Here is an 18,258-nt window from a genome sequence, read left to right on the forward strand (position 1 = left end):
AAATTTATTTCAGGATAAAAATTACACTATAAATTTGCATCAATGTCGTCTTACACTTTTTAGGGTTCCGTACTCAAAGGGTAAAAACGGGACCCTATTACCAAAGAGGATATAATAGGATAGAGCGGTACTGCCATAGTAAATTTTGTAACCACAGTAAATTCACTGCCATCTATCGACACACTTTAAAACTAAAAATGAAGATTTATAAAAATACGATAAAATGTATTTAAATATGGGTAAATGATTTTTTTTATTTGCCTTAATTATTTTTATATGATTTTGACCCATGTTCTTTCACTGGTATGCGTTAAAATTGTTAAACAAACGAACCCTCAACGTCCTCTATACGAGAGTAAGCCAAAGGTAGTGGCGCCATCTGATCGAGAATCAAATTTTCGTGATTTTCGAGGCACGTTTTTTCCTTAGACTGTATCCATCTAGTACGGAGTTATATCTATCTTTGCTATTACTAATAGTCCACTATTTGTCTGTCCGTCTGTCTGTCTGTTTGTCACCAGGCTGTATTTCATGAACCGTGATAGCTAGACAGTTGAAATGTTCACAGCTGATGTAGGTATTTCTGTTGCCGCTATAACAACAAATACTGAAAAGTATGGAACCCTCTGTGGGCGAATCCGATTCGCACTTGTCCGGGTTTCAGTAACTTTGTAATGCCGGATTAGCTATCCACACGTTCCCTGTTCGTGTTCTCTATTGGAATTTGTAGCGACTCATCAATTCTCATCATCTCAATTTGCTTTAACCAGACTAGCAGTATAAATAGATCTCGTACCTTTTAACGAAGTAGGTAACGTGATGCCAATCAAGAAAACGGTCATTTTACAATTTAATCGAGTGATGGATGATTGGATGAGAACGAAACGTCACGGTATCGTTTTTAGGGTTCTGTACCCAAAGGGTAAAAACGGGACCCTATTACAAAGACTCCGCTTTCCGTCTGTCTGTCACCAGGCTGTATCTCATGAACCGTGATAGCTAGACAGTTGAAATTTTCACAAATGATGTATTTCTGTTGCCGCTCGGTGCGCGAGTCCGACTCGCACTTGGCCGGTTTTTTATAAATTATTCACTTTTCGATTTAAAGCCAATCGACTACAGTCGTCGAATGTCGATGTGTGTGTTAATATCGTGTAGACAGATTTTAAATTGCCGCATAATTGTACATAGGTATACTCTAAATTAGTTACTGAATTGATCGCTAGGATGTCTCTTTTAAAATACAAACTAGCTAACGGTATGTTTTTCTGAAACAATGGAGTCAAACAGTTTCCAATGTCAAATCAGTAACCAAAAATAAAGTGACAGTGATACAGTGCTTAATAGTGACAGGAAAGTAAGCCTTAAAAGTACAGTGCAGTGTTTAAGTGCGGATTTACAACAGCCAGGTGCGAACACAGAACTATAAAAAAAAAGTCAAATGTATACGTATACCGTATGCCTATTTCTATTGTAACTCTGACTAAGTGTAAGGCCTGAGTGGACGCTCGAGTTGGGCGTGCAGCGGGGCGGGGCGTGCGGCGTGCATGTTAAACAAATGCAAACGTATAGGAGCGGCCTTAGTGCACGCTTGCACGCTGCTCAAATCACTTGTGAGCCCGACGCCACGCTGCACGCCCCGCCGAACGCTCCGCTTCGAGCGTCCACTCAGGCCTTACACTAATAATTCGTCGGCTGGGCGTTGTAGGCCTTGATTACTTTTTCTTTCCCTACTTCTGATACCTCAGTTCATATTTTAGCTACCTACTACCTTACATTCCTGTTCATGTCTGTCTCGTATTTAAATGAGCTTTATCAGCTCATTACACTAATTGGGTACAAACGCCATCGTGTTGGCTCGTTTATGGACCCCTAATGACCGCTCGCTCTACGGACGCTCGCCGGCGACAGATTTAGGGGTTCCTAATAAAGCACAGTTTATTGCTCTGCCTAGAAAAGGGTGGAATAATTGCCTCCTACATTGAGAATAGATATTGGTTGTTAAGCCAATATATAAAAGATGTTAGTAAAAATGGCGATATTATAGATTTTAATATTTGATTTCCTAATAAACATTATTAAGGTCATTCTCTGAGAATATGTCTGCGGTTGCGTCTAATTGCCACGACTCTTTTCATACATTTTGCATGAAAATATATAGGACGCAGCAATTAGATCGCAGACATATTTTTTGAGAATGACCACTTAATGCGAAATTGACTCTGTTTGTATTTCTGTATTGTCTATTTGTTACCTAAACCGATTTAGATGAAGTTTTATTATGGAACTGAGTTCCGTGGAACATTATACCCAGACACGGACGATGTTGCGGAACATATATGTAATAAATAGTAGAGTAGTCTGAGTAGTTGACACATGTTGAATTTTATAACTAAATCTAGATAGAAAATGAGCAATTTATCACAATAAATTGGAAACTTAAAGAATATAGGAATAATTAAAAAATACGAATTAACTATTTTCGATTTAATCGTATCGCCCTTATTACACAGTGCAAATAGTAATGAGGAAATTCTTTCGGATAGGAAATTAAAAAAAACTCCTGCTGAACGTTAACTTCACTTTTCGAGCCTACTTGAAACCCAAAAAAATGAGCACGTTTAGACCTAAAATAATTACGACCTCTCACGGAGAACTCTACCGAGAACGTAGAGGTAGTCCGAGAGACTTGGCCAGGTAGTATTCTACCTGATTAAGTCACCCGGACTCCTACACGAAGTGCGGAGTGAAACTTGGCGATAAATTATGGTTGACTAGTAGAGAATGCCTTTAGGCATTAAGTCCGCCATTTGTACTTAATTTTATTGTGCAATAAAGTTAAAATAAATAAAAACTTGATGGATGCAAAATCACAACACAGGAGATTGCAAGTAATAACGCGGTGAGAGTAAGAAATACCACACACACTTTTGTTCGTTAGCACGCTATCGGTATACTTTCCAATTCTTCGCAATCTTTTATTGAGCAAAAGCAGGAATAATAATTGATGTCAGATAAGCATTACCTTTTGCCCGATACTAATACTAATTATTGTAAAAACGTGTTTCGATAGACGTACGTTCTTGCAATTGATGCTTTATCAAATGTAATATAATTCTTCAAACTTTCAAAGCAATTAGAATTTGCTTGTACTTGTTTAAAATGATTATGATTGGGGTGGGTGGAACATATATATAGAGGTATATATAATTTAGTTTTATTGGATTTATCACCATTCGTTGGGTTCGCTTGGCCATTCGTCTTGGCGATATTCGTTACTGTTCCTGTAAGATTAATTTTTGATTTCTTTTATGTGGATATTTCTCTAAGACCAAATCTACCTAGTCTTCGGTATATCTACACATACCTCTACAGTAACTCAAGATCTTGTGGGGCAAGTGCGGTTACTTTGAGCAAATAGCAAGTTAACGATAAGGGTTAAAGTAGCGTTGGTAGATCGAAAAGTTTTATAACGAAAAAACCTTTCATTTTAAAGATAAGTTTACCTCATTTTGCCAATTCATTACAACAATACAATATTTATTACCCTATATAGTCATGCCGTTTATCCTAGAGTTATTTACCTAATAACCAAGTTTTATCCAGTTAAATTTTATCATAAATAAAGTATTCGCCGGCCCGTCTTCTCCACATTGGTGTTATTGTCAAAGAAATCACAAGAATTACAATTTTTATTACAGCATTTACAGCAATTTACAAACAATGTTAAAATTATGAATGACTAATACACGTTAAACAGTCTTTTATATACATTTTGCAAGTCTATAACAAATATTTAAAACCGGCTAGATATACCAGTTTTTACAACCAGTCTACATTCAGTGTTATTTAAATACATACTAAATATTCATTGCCAATGTTTTTGTTTTATGATAATAACTAATAGCGACCCGCCCGGCTTTGCACGGGTGCAATGCTGATGCATTATACATATGAACCTTCCTCTTGAATCACTCTAATCTATTAAAAACCGCATCAAAATCCGTTGCTTAGTATTAAAGATCTAAGCATACATAGGGGCAGACAGACAGCAGGAAGCGACTTTGTTTTATACTATGTAGTGATACGTATTTAACTAATAATTATGTCAGACGACCAATAGGCACAGTAATTACTTTTTATATTGGACTGAAAGCAGTTCAAGATACTCAATGTGCTGTCATCCTTACAAACTTGATTCATTTAGGTCCACAAAACACCAATAAATCCTATTTAATTTACCAAACAAAACAACGTCGCACACAGTAATAAATCTACTATTATATTGATAAACTACGATGAGCAATAATATCACTGATTAACGTCATATTCGTGCGGTTGTTACAATTCTACGTTTAAGTATCGTAATCACTTCCATAATTTTCACCACTTATTTCTATCACTTCCAGAGAATTTCATCTGTTCTCTCGCTCGGCGACCCTCGCACAATCCTCGCAGTGCTCGTGAAACCTCGTGTTGTTATTGTTTGTCTTTTTTCTTCTCACAGCAAAATTCCTTTCCCTAGAAGGGAATTTCTGGAACTTTTTTGTCGTCGGCTCCTTCTCGCCCAATATGCGGCGGCATACTTCAACCCACTCTAATTGCTTCAATGAGAGACACATGTCTATAAAGTGCACACAGTGGAGGGCGATTTGTTGAAGTTTCGACCTTAATGGTAATGCAACTAGGTTTATAATTGTTTGTTTAGAGCTGGACTCGGTTCTGTGTTCTGTCGAATGTTTTATCAATGCGTGCGTCGCGTGCGCAGGCTGGTGTGACAGTGGCGAATAAATTTCGTCCAGCGCAGCGCCTGAGCGGTTGGTTGTGACCTTATGCCTCTTAGACACAAGGCTGATTATTTTCCTTATGTTTATCGATTTCGAACGCGATGTCATATGTATAGCACAAATGTATCTGAAATAGACAGTGCGACTATGCTACGACTGCGTAACTAAGCGTTTAGTATGCAGCGAGTTCTAATTCTAATTTCCGCCTTCGGACGATATGCCCTTTAATATATATAAGTACTTATAAGTCTAACGGTGGAAATTAACAGTGTCATCGTCCGCGTAAACGCTGCAGCAGTAACACTGCAACAGCAATGCTGCTGCAGTTGTCACCGAACGTCACCGTCATTTAAGTCGCTTAATATTGATCGTCAGTTTTATGACGGCGTACTCTAGACGAACTTAAATATTTATTGCTAGTAAGAATGTATGTAGACACTGTAGATAAATAATTGTAATGTAAGGGACCGCCTCCCAGTAATACTCGTAAGTACTATTTAACTAAATATTTCTAAAGTAGGCTCAAAATGAAAGCATGATAAGTTATCATTAGTGTTGACCCGGTCAGTCTCAGTGATAACGAAATGAGGCATGTACAGAATATTTAAAGCAAACACTATTTAAATTGTTTTATATTATTTAGTTTTAAGGGATGCACAATATGAATAGTCGTGTGTCGTTGAATACCTATTATTTATGTGACTTATTAGTAACACATATCTATTTTCTTGTACGTATTAATTATAATGAGCTGAGCTAGAAACTATGTCCGCGACTTTGGCCGCATAGAAAGAAGTATTTAAACAATTGTCGTCCGTTCGTATATATCCGCGCTTTTTTCACCCATGTCGTCCATTTAGCGGAAGCTTCCAGAGCTAAAAAAAGGTACATATTCTCGGGTTAACAAATTGTACACCTAAACCTTCCTCAAGAATCACTCTATTGATAGGTGAAAACCGCATGAAAATACGTTCAGTAGTTTTTGAGTTTATCGCGAGCATATAAACAGACAGGCGCGACGGGAGACTTTGTTTTGTAAGGTGTAGTGATCTAAGTATGTAACTATGTATGTCAAAACAATTCAGCTGTAAGATTAAATGTCTCAAAATCGAATGTCAGCTGTAGCTTTGTTTACTACTGGGTAGCGACGACTGAGGTAATTTACCAATCATGCTCAAGCAATTTGTATGCATCTATGCATTGGCCATTTACATAAATTTCCCGGCCTAGGTCACATGGACGGATCGACAGTGTTTACTTCTGCTATAAGTCTGAATCATTATGATACTCGAAATAAACAAATTTTAATTTAATTTTTTTAATAGACAACAAAAAACAACATATTTTACATATATGTACCTAGTACGTGAGTACATTTTATATGTATATCGACATACTGTCATGTAAAAATGTTAACAATATACAAGTAAAAAAAATACCCGGCTACTGTTTTTTTATTAAATAGAATTTACTTATATTTTTAACTCGTTAAAAATGTAGACAAAGGGACCCCTTGTTTGACATAATTATTGAAAGTCATAATGTAATGATTGTCATTATCATTAGTCATAACCGTGAACTTTTCAGGATTTTCCTCAGGTTATCCTATAGATAGAGGTTAGGTTAGGTTTGATTTATGGCAATTCTGAAAAGATACGCGTTTCTGAGAAAAACCAAATTATGACTAACGAAAATGTGGACAAACAATACATTATGACTTAAAACTATATGGGAAACAATAGAGACCCTATGTAGACACATTATCAGGTTAGTATGTGTTACATACTGACCTGTCTCATCGATTGAAACACCTCAATCGTCACAATCAGTTCAATAGCATTCCTTCTAGCTTTGCCATAATAACCGAATTAAAAAGGGTACGTACCTCCAAGCATGAGGAATGAATCCCGGGCATAACTCTGGGCAGTTGTCGCAGGGCCGCCCCTCCGACACCTCCTTTATCCGAACACCCTGTGGACAAAGAAATCTAATTTTATTCAGTGCCTTTACAACATAATAATAGCTTTGTTAATCCTAACGGACCTCATTGTCTCCCAGATTTAGAGCACTCAAGCTCTTAGTCATATCGTTGGTAAATACGTCGTTCTTTGTTCCATCCCCTGTGACATCTTCGCTGGACTCGCATTCGCTGTAGCTATCTGAAGTAGTAATCTCACTGTCCCTTCTATTGCCGAAAAGCTTAAAAATGCCCGTTTTTTCACACCACGACTCTCCCTCTTTTTTAATTTGATTGTTACGCTTTTTTCTATGAATCCTAAAAGGCACTTGCTTCAGTCTCGGCTGTATTACGTAAGACGGTTTTAAAACTGTTTTCTTGTAAAGCTTTTCGTAGTCTTCTTCTGTTACTCCACAGTGATAAAGAAGGAAGTCTTTTCGAATCTGTTCTTTTCCTTCTGGATCTCTCCAGAAAGTCTCTTTTGTGCTGACTCCGAGATAGTAGTCTAATTCTCTTTCCCCGAAGTCCTTATCATCGATTGTCTCTTGTTTGTTTTGATTGTGGTCTACCCCTTGGTCGACAACGTCCTGTGTTCTTTTTAATAACCGATACCTGTTTGACATTTTCCTCATTAGAAATCCTGTGTTTGTTGACAGAAATTTGGTTGTTTTCCTGTAGACTAATGCGACTGATTCTCTTCGCCTCTTCATTTTGTTCCTTTTCGCTATATATCTTTTGACTCTACTATAAGCAAATTTTAAAATAGCGCTTCTCCAGTTCATTGCATTCTTTATTAAATTTGCATAGTTTTAATAAATAATTTTATTAGTTTGGTCAAACATGATATATTGGCCATCAAACGCAGACTTTCTGTCGAAAATTTAGTTGTTTCGTTATTGTTTGTAAGTAGAAGGACTTGCTTGCTTGTTATTTTCAGAATCTCTATTTTCGTAACATTTCTGTCTCAAAAAACCTAAACAAATTCTGTTCAAACGAGAGTTCCCCTTCGGGTCCTATGGCGGAATAAACCCACATACCTAGAACTTTAACGATTCAATCGAGAGAGTGGTCACCTGCCAATAGGTACGGACTACGGAGTTTCTTGTCCACTTTATCCAGATCCATCGGAATTCCGTATCATACTCTATCACTTTGGTTTCGAGGGTGGCATGAGAGTCTAGGAAGGTCAAGGTACGCTGGTTATTTGCAGGGTGGTAATGGCAGAGCTAAGGGCGTGGACGTTTATGGTCGTCAGACAAACAGACGTGTGTGCTATGTAAATGTTAAATGGTGTGTTAAATTGCACGGGCTTGCTTGTTACAGCGTTTTATTTGATTGCCAGGTTGTTAACGCCCGATTATTCGGCTTCGAAAAAGTTTGACTTTTTCAAACAAGGTGTAGTGTAGTGTAGGTACTTCTAAGTACATAGTGTGGAAAAAATTAATGGGCCCTGGAGGGAAAGTACCTTAAAACCTTAAGGTAGCTCATTTGACTTAAAGGGGACATTCTTTTACTTTTAAAAAGAAACAAAGTTGCATTCAATTTTTCGTTTTTATGGATATTTTGTACGACAGACGACTGTAAGATGTAGATAATGTTTCTTGGAGAAATTTTAACATTAATATGAACTGTATCGACTAGTGGAATAAAATAGCAAAGTTTTTTTTTATTATTATTCGGTTCGATTTCCAGGCGATACAAGCGAATAAAAAAAACCGGCCAAGTGCGAGTCGGACTCGCGCACCGAGGGTTCCGTACTTTTTAGTATTTGTTGTTATAGCGGCAACAGAAATACATCATCTGTGAAAATTTCAGCTGTCTAGCTATCACGGTTCATGAGATACAGCCTGGTGACAGACAGACAGACGGACAGACGGACGGACAGACGGACGGACAGACGGACAGCGGAGTCTTAGTAATAGGGTCCCGTTTTTACCCTTTGGGTACGGAACCCTAAAAAACTGTGAATGCAGTATTGTTTATTTAAAAAAATAAAAGAATGTTTCCTTTGAGTAAAATGAGCTAAGTTAAGGTTTTAAGGCACTTTCCCTCCAGGGACATTTAATTTTTTCCACACTATATAAATGTTAAACAAACTGAGTGGAAGAAAAAAAAAACACTTCTGTTTTGTAAAACATTTATATTAAAAATCCGTTTGCATACATTTGTTTTTATTTATATGCTTAAGAACGTCAGGAATAAACACATTTTATTTGTATGGAAGTAAAGATAATGTATAAAATAAAGGTACCTATATAATAAAGAAAACGAATGAAATATGGGTCACCTATTCTTCTACATTTGGAAAGATTAGATGTTTTGTTATTCACCCTGGTAAGCATAGCTGCAAACAATGATTCAATTTCATTATTATTATTTTATTATCTAACATTAAAATTATTATTACGGTTTAATTATTTTAATGTGAGTATGTCTCGCGACAGTTTATATTCGATTATTTTAGTATCTGTTTTATAAGCCAAGATATTATTAGTTTTTCTGTTCCTACTCCATCTAGCAAGACAGAGCGTAGTATTGAAGAAGTTTATTTCAAACTTAGTATCGAGATTTCCCCCTAGATAACGCTTTACTGCATGAAAAACGAAACCACGATGGTAACTTTTGGTACTAGCAGCGCCATCTAACGCCGAGTAGCAAAACGAATTACCACGAGTTTACTGTTTTAGCCGCTGTGTTGGATCTAAAGTATTCTATATATATTATACAAACGAGAATGTGTTTGATTGGATGTATTATATTTATTCATTTAATCATGTGTATTAACAAACAGCGTTATCTTACTGTATTGTATAACGAGTAAGTCATTGAAGACACAACAACAATCATTTCAATACTGGGGTAACTGCAAAAAGTATTAGCCCATTTATTTCTTATTCTGAAAGTCAAAAAATAATAATTTGTAGCGCGTGGCGGTGACGATTTCCATAGAAATGGAATTATGGCCAAAGACAAAGTTTTTTTTTAATACACCGTGTTTTATTGGGTTCCGTACCTCAATAGGAAAAAACGCAACCCTTATAGGATCACTCGTGCGTCTGTCTGTCTGTCAGTCCGTCTGTCACAGCCCTTTTTTTTTGGAAACTACTGAACCAATTAAGTTAAAATTTGGTATTTATATGTAAGTTTGTGACCCAAAGACGGACATGTAACGTAAACAAATTAATTTTAAACATAAATAAAAAAGTTTATATCGAATGAAAGAGCTCATTGTGATAATCTCAAATATATATTTTTTATAATTTTAGGACAAACAGTTCAGAAGTTATTCACGAAAATAGGCAAAAATGTGCATTCCCCCCCCCTTATCTCCGAAACGAATGGGTCTAAAATTTTGAAAAAAATACACAAAATAGATCTTTACCTATAGATCACAGGAAAACCTATTAGAAATGTGCAGTCAAGCGTGAGTCGGACTTAATTATTTAGTTTTTGATCCAACCCCTACGGGTTTATTAAATACATTTCACACACGTTTCACATAAAAAATACATTGTTTAATTTGTGCAATGTACGGAACCCTTGGAACGCGAGGCCGACTCGCACTTGGCCGGTTTTTTTAAATACACATGTATTTGAGTGAATTGCAAAAAAAGTGTAGGTAACAATATTCACAAAAAAATATGCAAAAATGTGAAATTTTCACAGATGATGTATTTGTGTGGACCAACAAATACTAAAAACAAAATAAAATAAATATTTAAGTGGGGCTCCCATACAACAAATGTGATTTTTTTGCCGTTTTTTGCGTAATGGTACGGAGCCCTTCGTGCGCGAATCCCATTCGCACTTGACCGGTTTTTTATTCCTACGCGGGACGAGGACGTTCAAGGGCTAGGTCAAGGCTATGGCTGGTTAGATACAAGTATGTTTTAGAACGTACAATTATCGTAGGTATGCATATAAGTTATCCATTTTCATTTTTGCAAACCATTTCACAACTTCTTGTGCAGGGCTTGCACGTTTTAACTTAATATGTAAGATCGGTGTCATGCAATACGAGTATTTATAATGGTAGGTATACTAACTATACCTTATTAAACAATGCTATATCTGATAATGGATACGGAAGGCAAAGAACATTCTAATATAATCCATCCATACTAATATTATAAATGCTAAAGGCTGTCTGTCTGTCTGTCTGTGTGTTACCTCTTCATGCTTAAACCGCTGAACCGATTCAGTTGAAATTTGGTATACAGATAGTTTGAGTCCCGGGGAAGGACATAGGATACTTTTTATCCCAGAACTCACCCCTCAAGGGGGTGAAAAGGGGGGTGGAAATTTGTATGGGGAATCAATAACCGCTGAACCGATTGAGATGAAACTTAGTATGGGGATAGTTTGAGCTGTGGGAAATGATATAGAATAACTTTTATCCCCGAAATCATCCCTTAAGGGTGTAAAAAATGGGGTGGAAATGTATAGTGTGGACCAATTTCGGGGTGAAAAAGGATGGATTAAAAAGCAGATTTGTTTAAGAATTAAGGTACCCAAATTACTAATTCCACGCAGACGAAGTCGCGGGCAAAAGCTAGTACTTAATATTATAAATGCTGTCTGGCTGTCTGTCTGCATGTTACCTCTTCACGATTAAACCGCTAAACCGATTTAGTTGAAATTTGCCATAGAGATAGATTGAGTCCCGGAGAAGGACATAGGATAATTTTTATCCCGAAAATCATCTCTTAAGAGGGTCAAAAGCGGGGTGGAATTGAAATAATTAATGTAGTGCCTGATAATTTGTCTACATAAGCTATTAAGCATACTTATGCTCAAATTGCATGATTGCTATTACACTTTATCCAGGCGCTATCTTACTCTAGCAGCGGTTACTAAGTCCACGCAGACGAAGTCGCGGGCAAAAGCTAGTAATTAATAAAACATGCATCGTGAAAACATCCATGAAATATAAAATGTTTGATAGAAACTTATTTTGTCTTATCGTTAATATTGCTCGCCCGCTCGACACTTCGAATAAACTCGTTTGTATAGAAGTTTATAATAGCGTATTCCCTCAAAACAGGCCACACAACGTTATCAATATGCACCTGAACGCGCAATGATGAAGTGACGGGTACCGGCATACCGAAACTAAGGGGGGAAATGTTGCCACAAATTAAAAGACCGGCACATCGCTGTTAATTAAATGCCAAAATTGGCAGTTCACCGATGCGTAAAAATCAAAGCGAAATTTATTATTTAATTACTTATATTATACCAGCGCGTTCCGTAACTTTGTCAGTAATTTGATTATTTTCTGTACTGCACATTTCTCTTTGGTTTATGAATGCGCCAAATTGTTGGTTCCCAATTAAAATTTGTTTAGCCTTTTCAGAACCGAAAGGGAAAATGCTCTAGATTTTTTACACAAAAGCTTTATTTCAAAATGTAAATATAAACAAGGCATTTTTATTGGCTATTGTTGATAGGAAGCCTTATTAGTATTAATAGGAACTTAGTCATTACTAAATTATGATTATTCTTTGCAAATTTCGCTATAAAAGGAAGTCCCTTTAATCCGTAAAATAAAATAATCACTGTATGTATCTTTAATATCTAAGCACCTGAGATATCATTACTAAATTATGATTATTCTTTGCAAATTTCGCTATAAAAGGAAGTCTCTTTAATCCGTAAAATAAAATAATCACTGTATGTATCTTTAATATCTAAGCACCTGACATATTATATCCCTCCCACAGTTTTTAAAACAATACCCTAGGTACTACTATACTTTTTACACTGTGCCCCTACTCTGCAATAGGTACTTATTGTGGATCAGCAATATACGATCGACTAACCTCAAAAGCAATGAACACGGGTCACATCGATCCGGGATATGTACTTAGAAAGTGACCAGTTACAATTTGCTCCGAGTATAGTTAACTTAATGCCATAAAACTGTTTCAGATTGCATTGACAAGTTCCAATATCGTATTGTGAACCTATAACCTAGCGGGTACCCCTGCGTGGGTGGACGTCGTCCTATACTTACATATTCTTACATCATCGGCTTTTATTTTGGCAAACAAAGCTGTCATGTCGTTACTTGATCTTTGGCTAATCGTTCTTCAGATTAGACCTTTTATCAGGAAGTTGTGCGCAATTTACATGTATAAATAGTGGAAGAACACCTAATAAAAGCGTTTTGGTAGCCTAGCGGTAAGAGCGTGCGACTTTCAATTATTCGGAGGTCGCGAGTTCAAACCCCGAAACTGGTACAAACCAATGTTATTCGAAACTTATGTACGATATACCTATCATTTGATACTTACGTACTTACCACTCGCTTTTCGGTGAACAAAAACATCGTGAGGAAACCGGGCTACTTCCAATAAGGCCTAGTTTCCCCTCTGGGTTGGAAGGTCAGATGGCAGTTACTTTCGTAAAAACCAGTGCCTACGCCAATTCTTGGGATTAATTGCCAAGTGGACCCCAGGCTCTCATGAGCCGTGGCCAAAAGCCGCGACATCACGAGAAGATGATGAATTAGTGGAAGAACACCTACTTACTTACAGTAGCGGCAAAGATAGACATAACTCCGTAATAGATGGATACAGTCTAAGGAAAAAACGTGCCTCGAAAATCAAGAAAATTTGACTCTCGATCAGAGGGCGCTACTAGCTTTGGCCTACTGTCGTATAGATGGCGTTGACGGTTTCGTTTGCTATTTAACAATTTTTACGCATATCAGTGAAAGAACATGGGTCAAAATCATAAAAATAATTAATGCAAATAAAAAAAATCATTTATCCATATTTAAATACATTTTATCGTATTTTTCTAAATCTTAATTTTTAGTTTTAAAGTGTGTCGATAGATGGCAGTGAATTTACTGTGGTTACAAAATTTACTATGACAGTACCGCTCGGCAAAAAATCTATCATATTGCAATTTTTTGCAGGCATACATTCGAAAATTCGTGAAATAAGACTTTATATCATATGAACGGAATCAATTCAATCACGAATTGTATCATCATCACGACCACATATATGTACCTATACTTACATCCCACAGCACGTGGCAACAGGCAGCCACGTTAGCACAATGCGAATTGGGGACTTCACACACACCAATTAATGTATGTTATAAATATTGAATTTGTTATTTGAAAACACTCAAAAGTGAACCAACAATAAAACCTAGATAGATCGATTTTTCGCCATCGTTAGCCTCTTGTTTGAAAATTAAATCGAATCATAACTTTACAATTTAATTAATACGCCCGGTGGGTGTTTAATTAATACCGCTAAAAATTAAGGCATACTAATTATTTTAAAAATGTACTCCAGTTTGTTCGAATTGTCGTTTTCATACGCCCCTATATTGTAAATTTCATCGAAATCGCTAAGGCCGTTTTTGAGAACTTACAAAAAAATTATGCAAATGTATCTTAAAATGTATGTATTCTTCAAGACCAATGGAAGAAATACCTACAATGGCCCAATGAAATTATTTAGTTGAGTACTAACAGTTATACGGGTCGATCTGTTGCTAGTTCCTGTGTACACTAAGTACACTAACTAACCTTTTGATTCATTCCTCGTTTTATAAGCGGAGACAGGTAAAATGGTGTATGTGATGGAAAAACTCTTAAATGAATAACAAGCGACTATTGGTATCAGCGTGCTAATCGTCACCGAACCTGAACGTTCAGATCAGTAAACATCGCATCACTTCTCGAAATACGCCTTACGTAACTTCGGTGGCCGTGAATGCCTAATATGGGCCGGGATTGGTACAAGACATAAGAGTTTTTAACTCTGTTCTATGGACGTTACCTATCCGATATTTATCTTTAACTATCATCGGCAATGTACGAAATGAAAAACGTCTTAACAGGCACTCGAAAAACCTACCTGCTTAATGACTAAAAATTAATCATAGGTTTTATAATAGAGCTATCCAGAAGTCTGTGGGTGTGATTAATGTTCTGTCAATTTATTTGACTTGGGAAGTTTGTATGACATCATGCTTAGCTCTAAAGTTACTCATCAAGTAGAATTTAGGGTATCCGACTGAATAGTCAAATCAGTTTCTTTTTCCTATCTGTCAAAACGATTAGCCACTATGGAATTTATATGTAACACAGAACATGTGACGTCACGGTCAAGTTACCTACTCAGTTCTATCCGATGTCTTAAATAGAAATTTTGCCAACAAATTATTGCTGTCTACGTTTTTCTAATAATTGTGTGGAGTTTTATTTGGTGCATGGTGTGAATTAATTAATTTTGAATACAGTCATCATACCTATTGGAATAAGCGTAAAGCTGAGGACCTACCGCCGCTCTTGCATTTTCGAGCGACAGAGAGGCTGATAACGTTTTTCGCTTTTTTGATGTTGCCGGCAGGCCATCTAGCGTCCCATCGACAACAATTAGTGAGCAGACCGGTAGCTATCGAGTAGCGATGGGAGAGTTCCTCCTTCTCCTACGAGCAGCGATCAGCTATGGATATCCATATAAAGATGGGATCTTCATCGCGCCGATTCGATTTGTCGCCTTTGGTCGGAGGACAACCTAACTAATAATCATATTTAAAAAATATAAAACATTTTCAACACGTGTTAACTGTGGTTAAGTTACAGTCAAAGAAAATATTATACTCTATTACCAACTTCTCGCTATCTCCTTTCATTTGCTCCGTCCGGACGATAGTCACACGCATCGTAATTATCTTTCGATTAACAAAAGATGAATAAGAACATATGTTTAATGTTTGCTGTGAAATTTTATAACCTTACTAGACAGTGGACGCCGCCGTGAATCATTCATGTGGATCAGCACATGTCGCTATATCGAGTGACTCGTTGAGGTTAAGCATTGAGTTACGCTTCAGAGGCGTATTTTCAATGTTATTTTATTATAGTGGCTTTCTTACTGTTGGCTGTTATTATTACTAAACCTGGATTTGAGCTAACTATACTAAGTTATAAGCTTTGGCTAAATTTGACATCGAAGTAGTTTTAACGCCCGAAGAACAATCCAGACACTTTTAATACCAAGATTGTCATCCATACTAATATTATAAACGCGAAAGTGTATCTGTCTGTCTGTTAAAAACATCAAGCTATAAAGTATATATCTCATTAGTTGATCTTTTTCACTTTCTACCAATTGCGATATTTGACGCAAACGAAAAACCGCGTAACAAGATATGTCCTTGCCTCTCCGACGGTTAGATAGCAAACTTGTAGGTTAGATAGCACTTAGTGGCCGCGGTGTATAATGAGAGTCGTGTTCCGCTGTGGTGCCTAAGTAGCCGTAACGTGAGTACAAACACTCTGTAGGCTACTTTCTTCTTGGGTTATACATACTCATAGTAGCCTTATTCATCAACAATACCTATATCCCTGATAAGGTTAAATTCGCCTTTGTACCTACATTTTAATATGAACAAGAACAATCTAAAATCATTTTTCTCGCATTTAATCGTTCCGGAATGTCACGTTTTAATTTTATTTTTTCTTAGTTTAATGGGACGTAATAAAAAATATGATATAGGTAAGTCAATTTCTTAAGAATTTAGGTAAATACGTCATATTTTTCTGTTCCCTCGTATCTCTCCGGGGCACATTATGTACATTATATATTGGATATAACATATAACCTAAGACACGCATTTTTTTTTTGTACGACGGGGAAATACATGTGCACGGGTCCGCCAACGTACTAATCGTATCTGAAAAACGGTCTAATTCATAAACGCGTTACTGTCCTGAATTAGCTATGAATCGTTTGTCTTTATCTGTCATTTTGACTCATGTATTTGTAAGAAAGGGATAAAACATAATTTAACTAAATCAAGCCCGTAAAGTTTTGTGAATAAGGGGGTAAGAATTTAATTTTAGTACAAGTACAAGTATTAGGTTAAGTACTTAACAACTATTTTTTGTAAATAAAATTTACCGACATTGAGGCCTATTTTGACCTTCACTCATGTGCATGAATGTGTAGTTCCGATTGCAACACTTGTGGCCTTCAATCAGTTCCAGATGACGCGTTGCAACGGAACTAATGAGTGCACTTGCACTACTGTTTACGCTTGGTGATAATGTATGACGATCACGATCGCGCGAGAAAGATGAGGGCCTGCGGCGAACATCAAAATTGGTATTACGTTATCTGCCTCTTCATAACTTTTGCATAATCGAGCAACAGAGAAGCAGATAACGAAATGCTGATTTTCGATGTTCGCGAAAGCCCTTCGTTTGTTTTTAATCAAGGCAGTTACAGTAGAGAGTGGTATTCTTTCTGGGGTTATAGCGGCAACAGAAATACATCATCTGTGAAAATTTCAACTGTCTAACTATCACGGTTCATAAGATACAGCCTGGTGATAGACGGACAGACAGGCAGACAGACAGACAGACAGACGGACGGACAGCGGAGTCCTAAGACACGAACACCCGTCCATCCGTGTTCGTCCTATGTGTATTTCCATCTATGTAATTCTCAAGTTAATGTAACAGTCAAAGGGGGGGGGGGGGGACAAGGCAAGCGAAACCCAATAGGACCTCCGCGTTAATGCATCCGTCTTTAGAAATTACGATAGCATGCCTCATGGCAAATTAGATTAGTTCCGCTACTCGCGGCTAGATGTCACCGGCGTCGCGACAGATTATGCTGAAACGACCGTTAGCACTAGCCCCTTAACTTATCAGTAACATGGAAAATGAATTTCCGTGCTCGGTTGGATTAGCCGCACCTGGAATACAAATTGGCTGCACGACACGCGAAGAGCAGCCGTTAAAACGTCACAAGGTTAACAAGGTCATTTGCCCGATGTATTTTGCCAAAAATGAGCGTGAAATGACTACGAATCTAAAAATTATTGGTAGTTTGTTGTACTTTGCTCGCAGATATTGGAAAAAAAACTAAGTAACTTATGGTGCAGTTTTTTCCTGAAAACCCCCATACATGTTTGTTGATAATGAAAGTAAAATTAAAACAATTTTACAGATAATAGGCATATGAGACTAATGAAATCACCCGATTTACGTACTAGCCAGAGAAAGATTTCCATGAAATAGCATCCCGGGCCATAACTCGTAAAGTAGTTAAGGGCGATGCGTAATGAACCCCTGTGGACGTTAGCGTAAATAAATAAATAAAAAAGTCATCGCGAAAGATTAGTAGCTTCCAAACATCGTCTGATGTACCATGCCGGCCCTGCTATACTAATGGCAACCCTCAGAGAGACATACTGGATCACAGGAATAAGAAGACTCGTCAGTTCCATTGTTTCCAAATGCATACCCTGCAAGCGGCTCTCGGTGAAGCATGCAGACACACCTTTACCACCTTTACCTCGTGACAGAATAAAACCGGCTGCCGCCTTCGAAGTGACAGGTATAGACCTAGCTGGTCCTCTTTTTCTGCGGTCGGGAGGGAAGGTATGGATAATTTTATTCACCTGTGCAGTTCACCGAGCCGTGCATCTGGAACTGACCAAATCGCTGACGACAGAAGCCTTTCTCATGGCCTT

General features: G+C 37.2%; 1 protein-coding gene across 1 annotated transcript in view; it reads right to left on the minus strand.

Annotated features, from left to right (window-relative positions):
- The window catches only part of LOC134743174 (four and a half LIM domains protein 2-like), a 179,336-nt gene that overhangs the window by 122,105 nt on the left and 38,973 nt on the right, over positions 1-18,258 (minus strand). The window contains exon 2 of the mRNA XM_063676552.1: positions 6,673-6,758. Within this exon, the coding sequence (XP_063532622.1) occupies positions 6,673-6,758 (86 nt within the window). The remainder of the gene's footprint in view (positions 1-6,672; positions 6,759-18,258) is intronic.

This window comes from Cydia strobilella, chromosome 7 (genome assembly GCF_947568885.1).
Source record: "Cydia strobilella chromosome 7, ilCydStro3.1, whole genome shotgun sequence".
Taxonomy (NCBI): domain Eukaryota; kingdom Metazoa; phylum Arthropoda; class Insecta; order Lepidoptera; family Tortricidae; genus Cydia; species Cydia strobilella.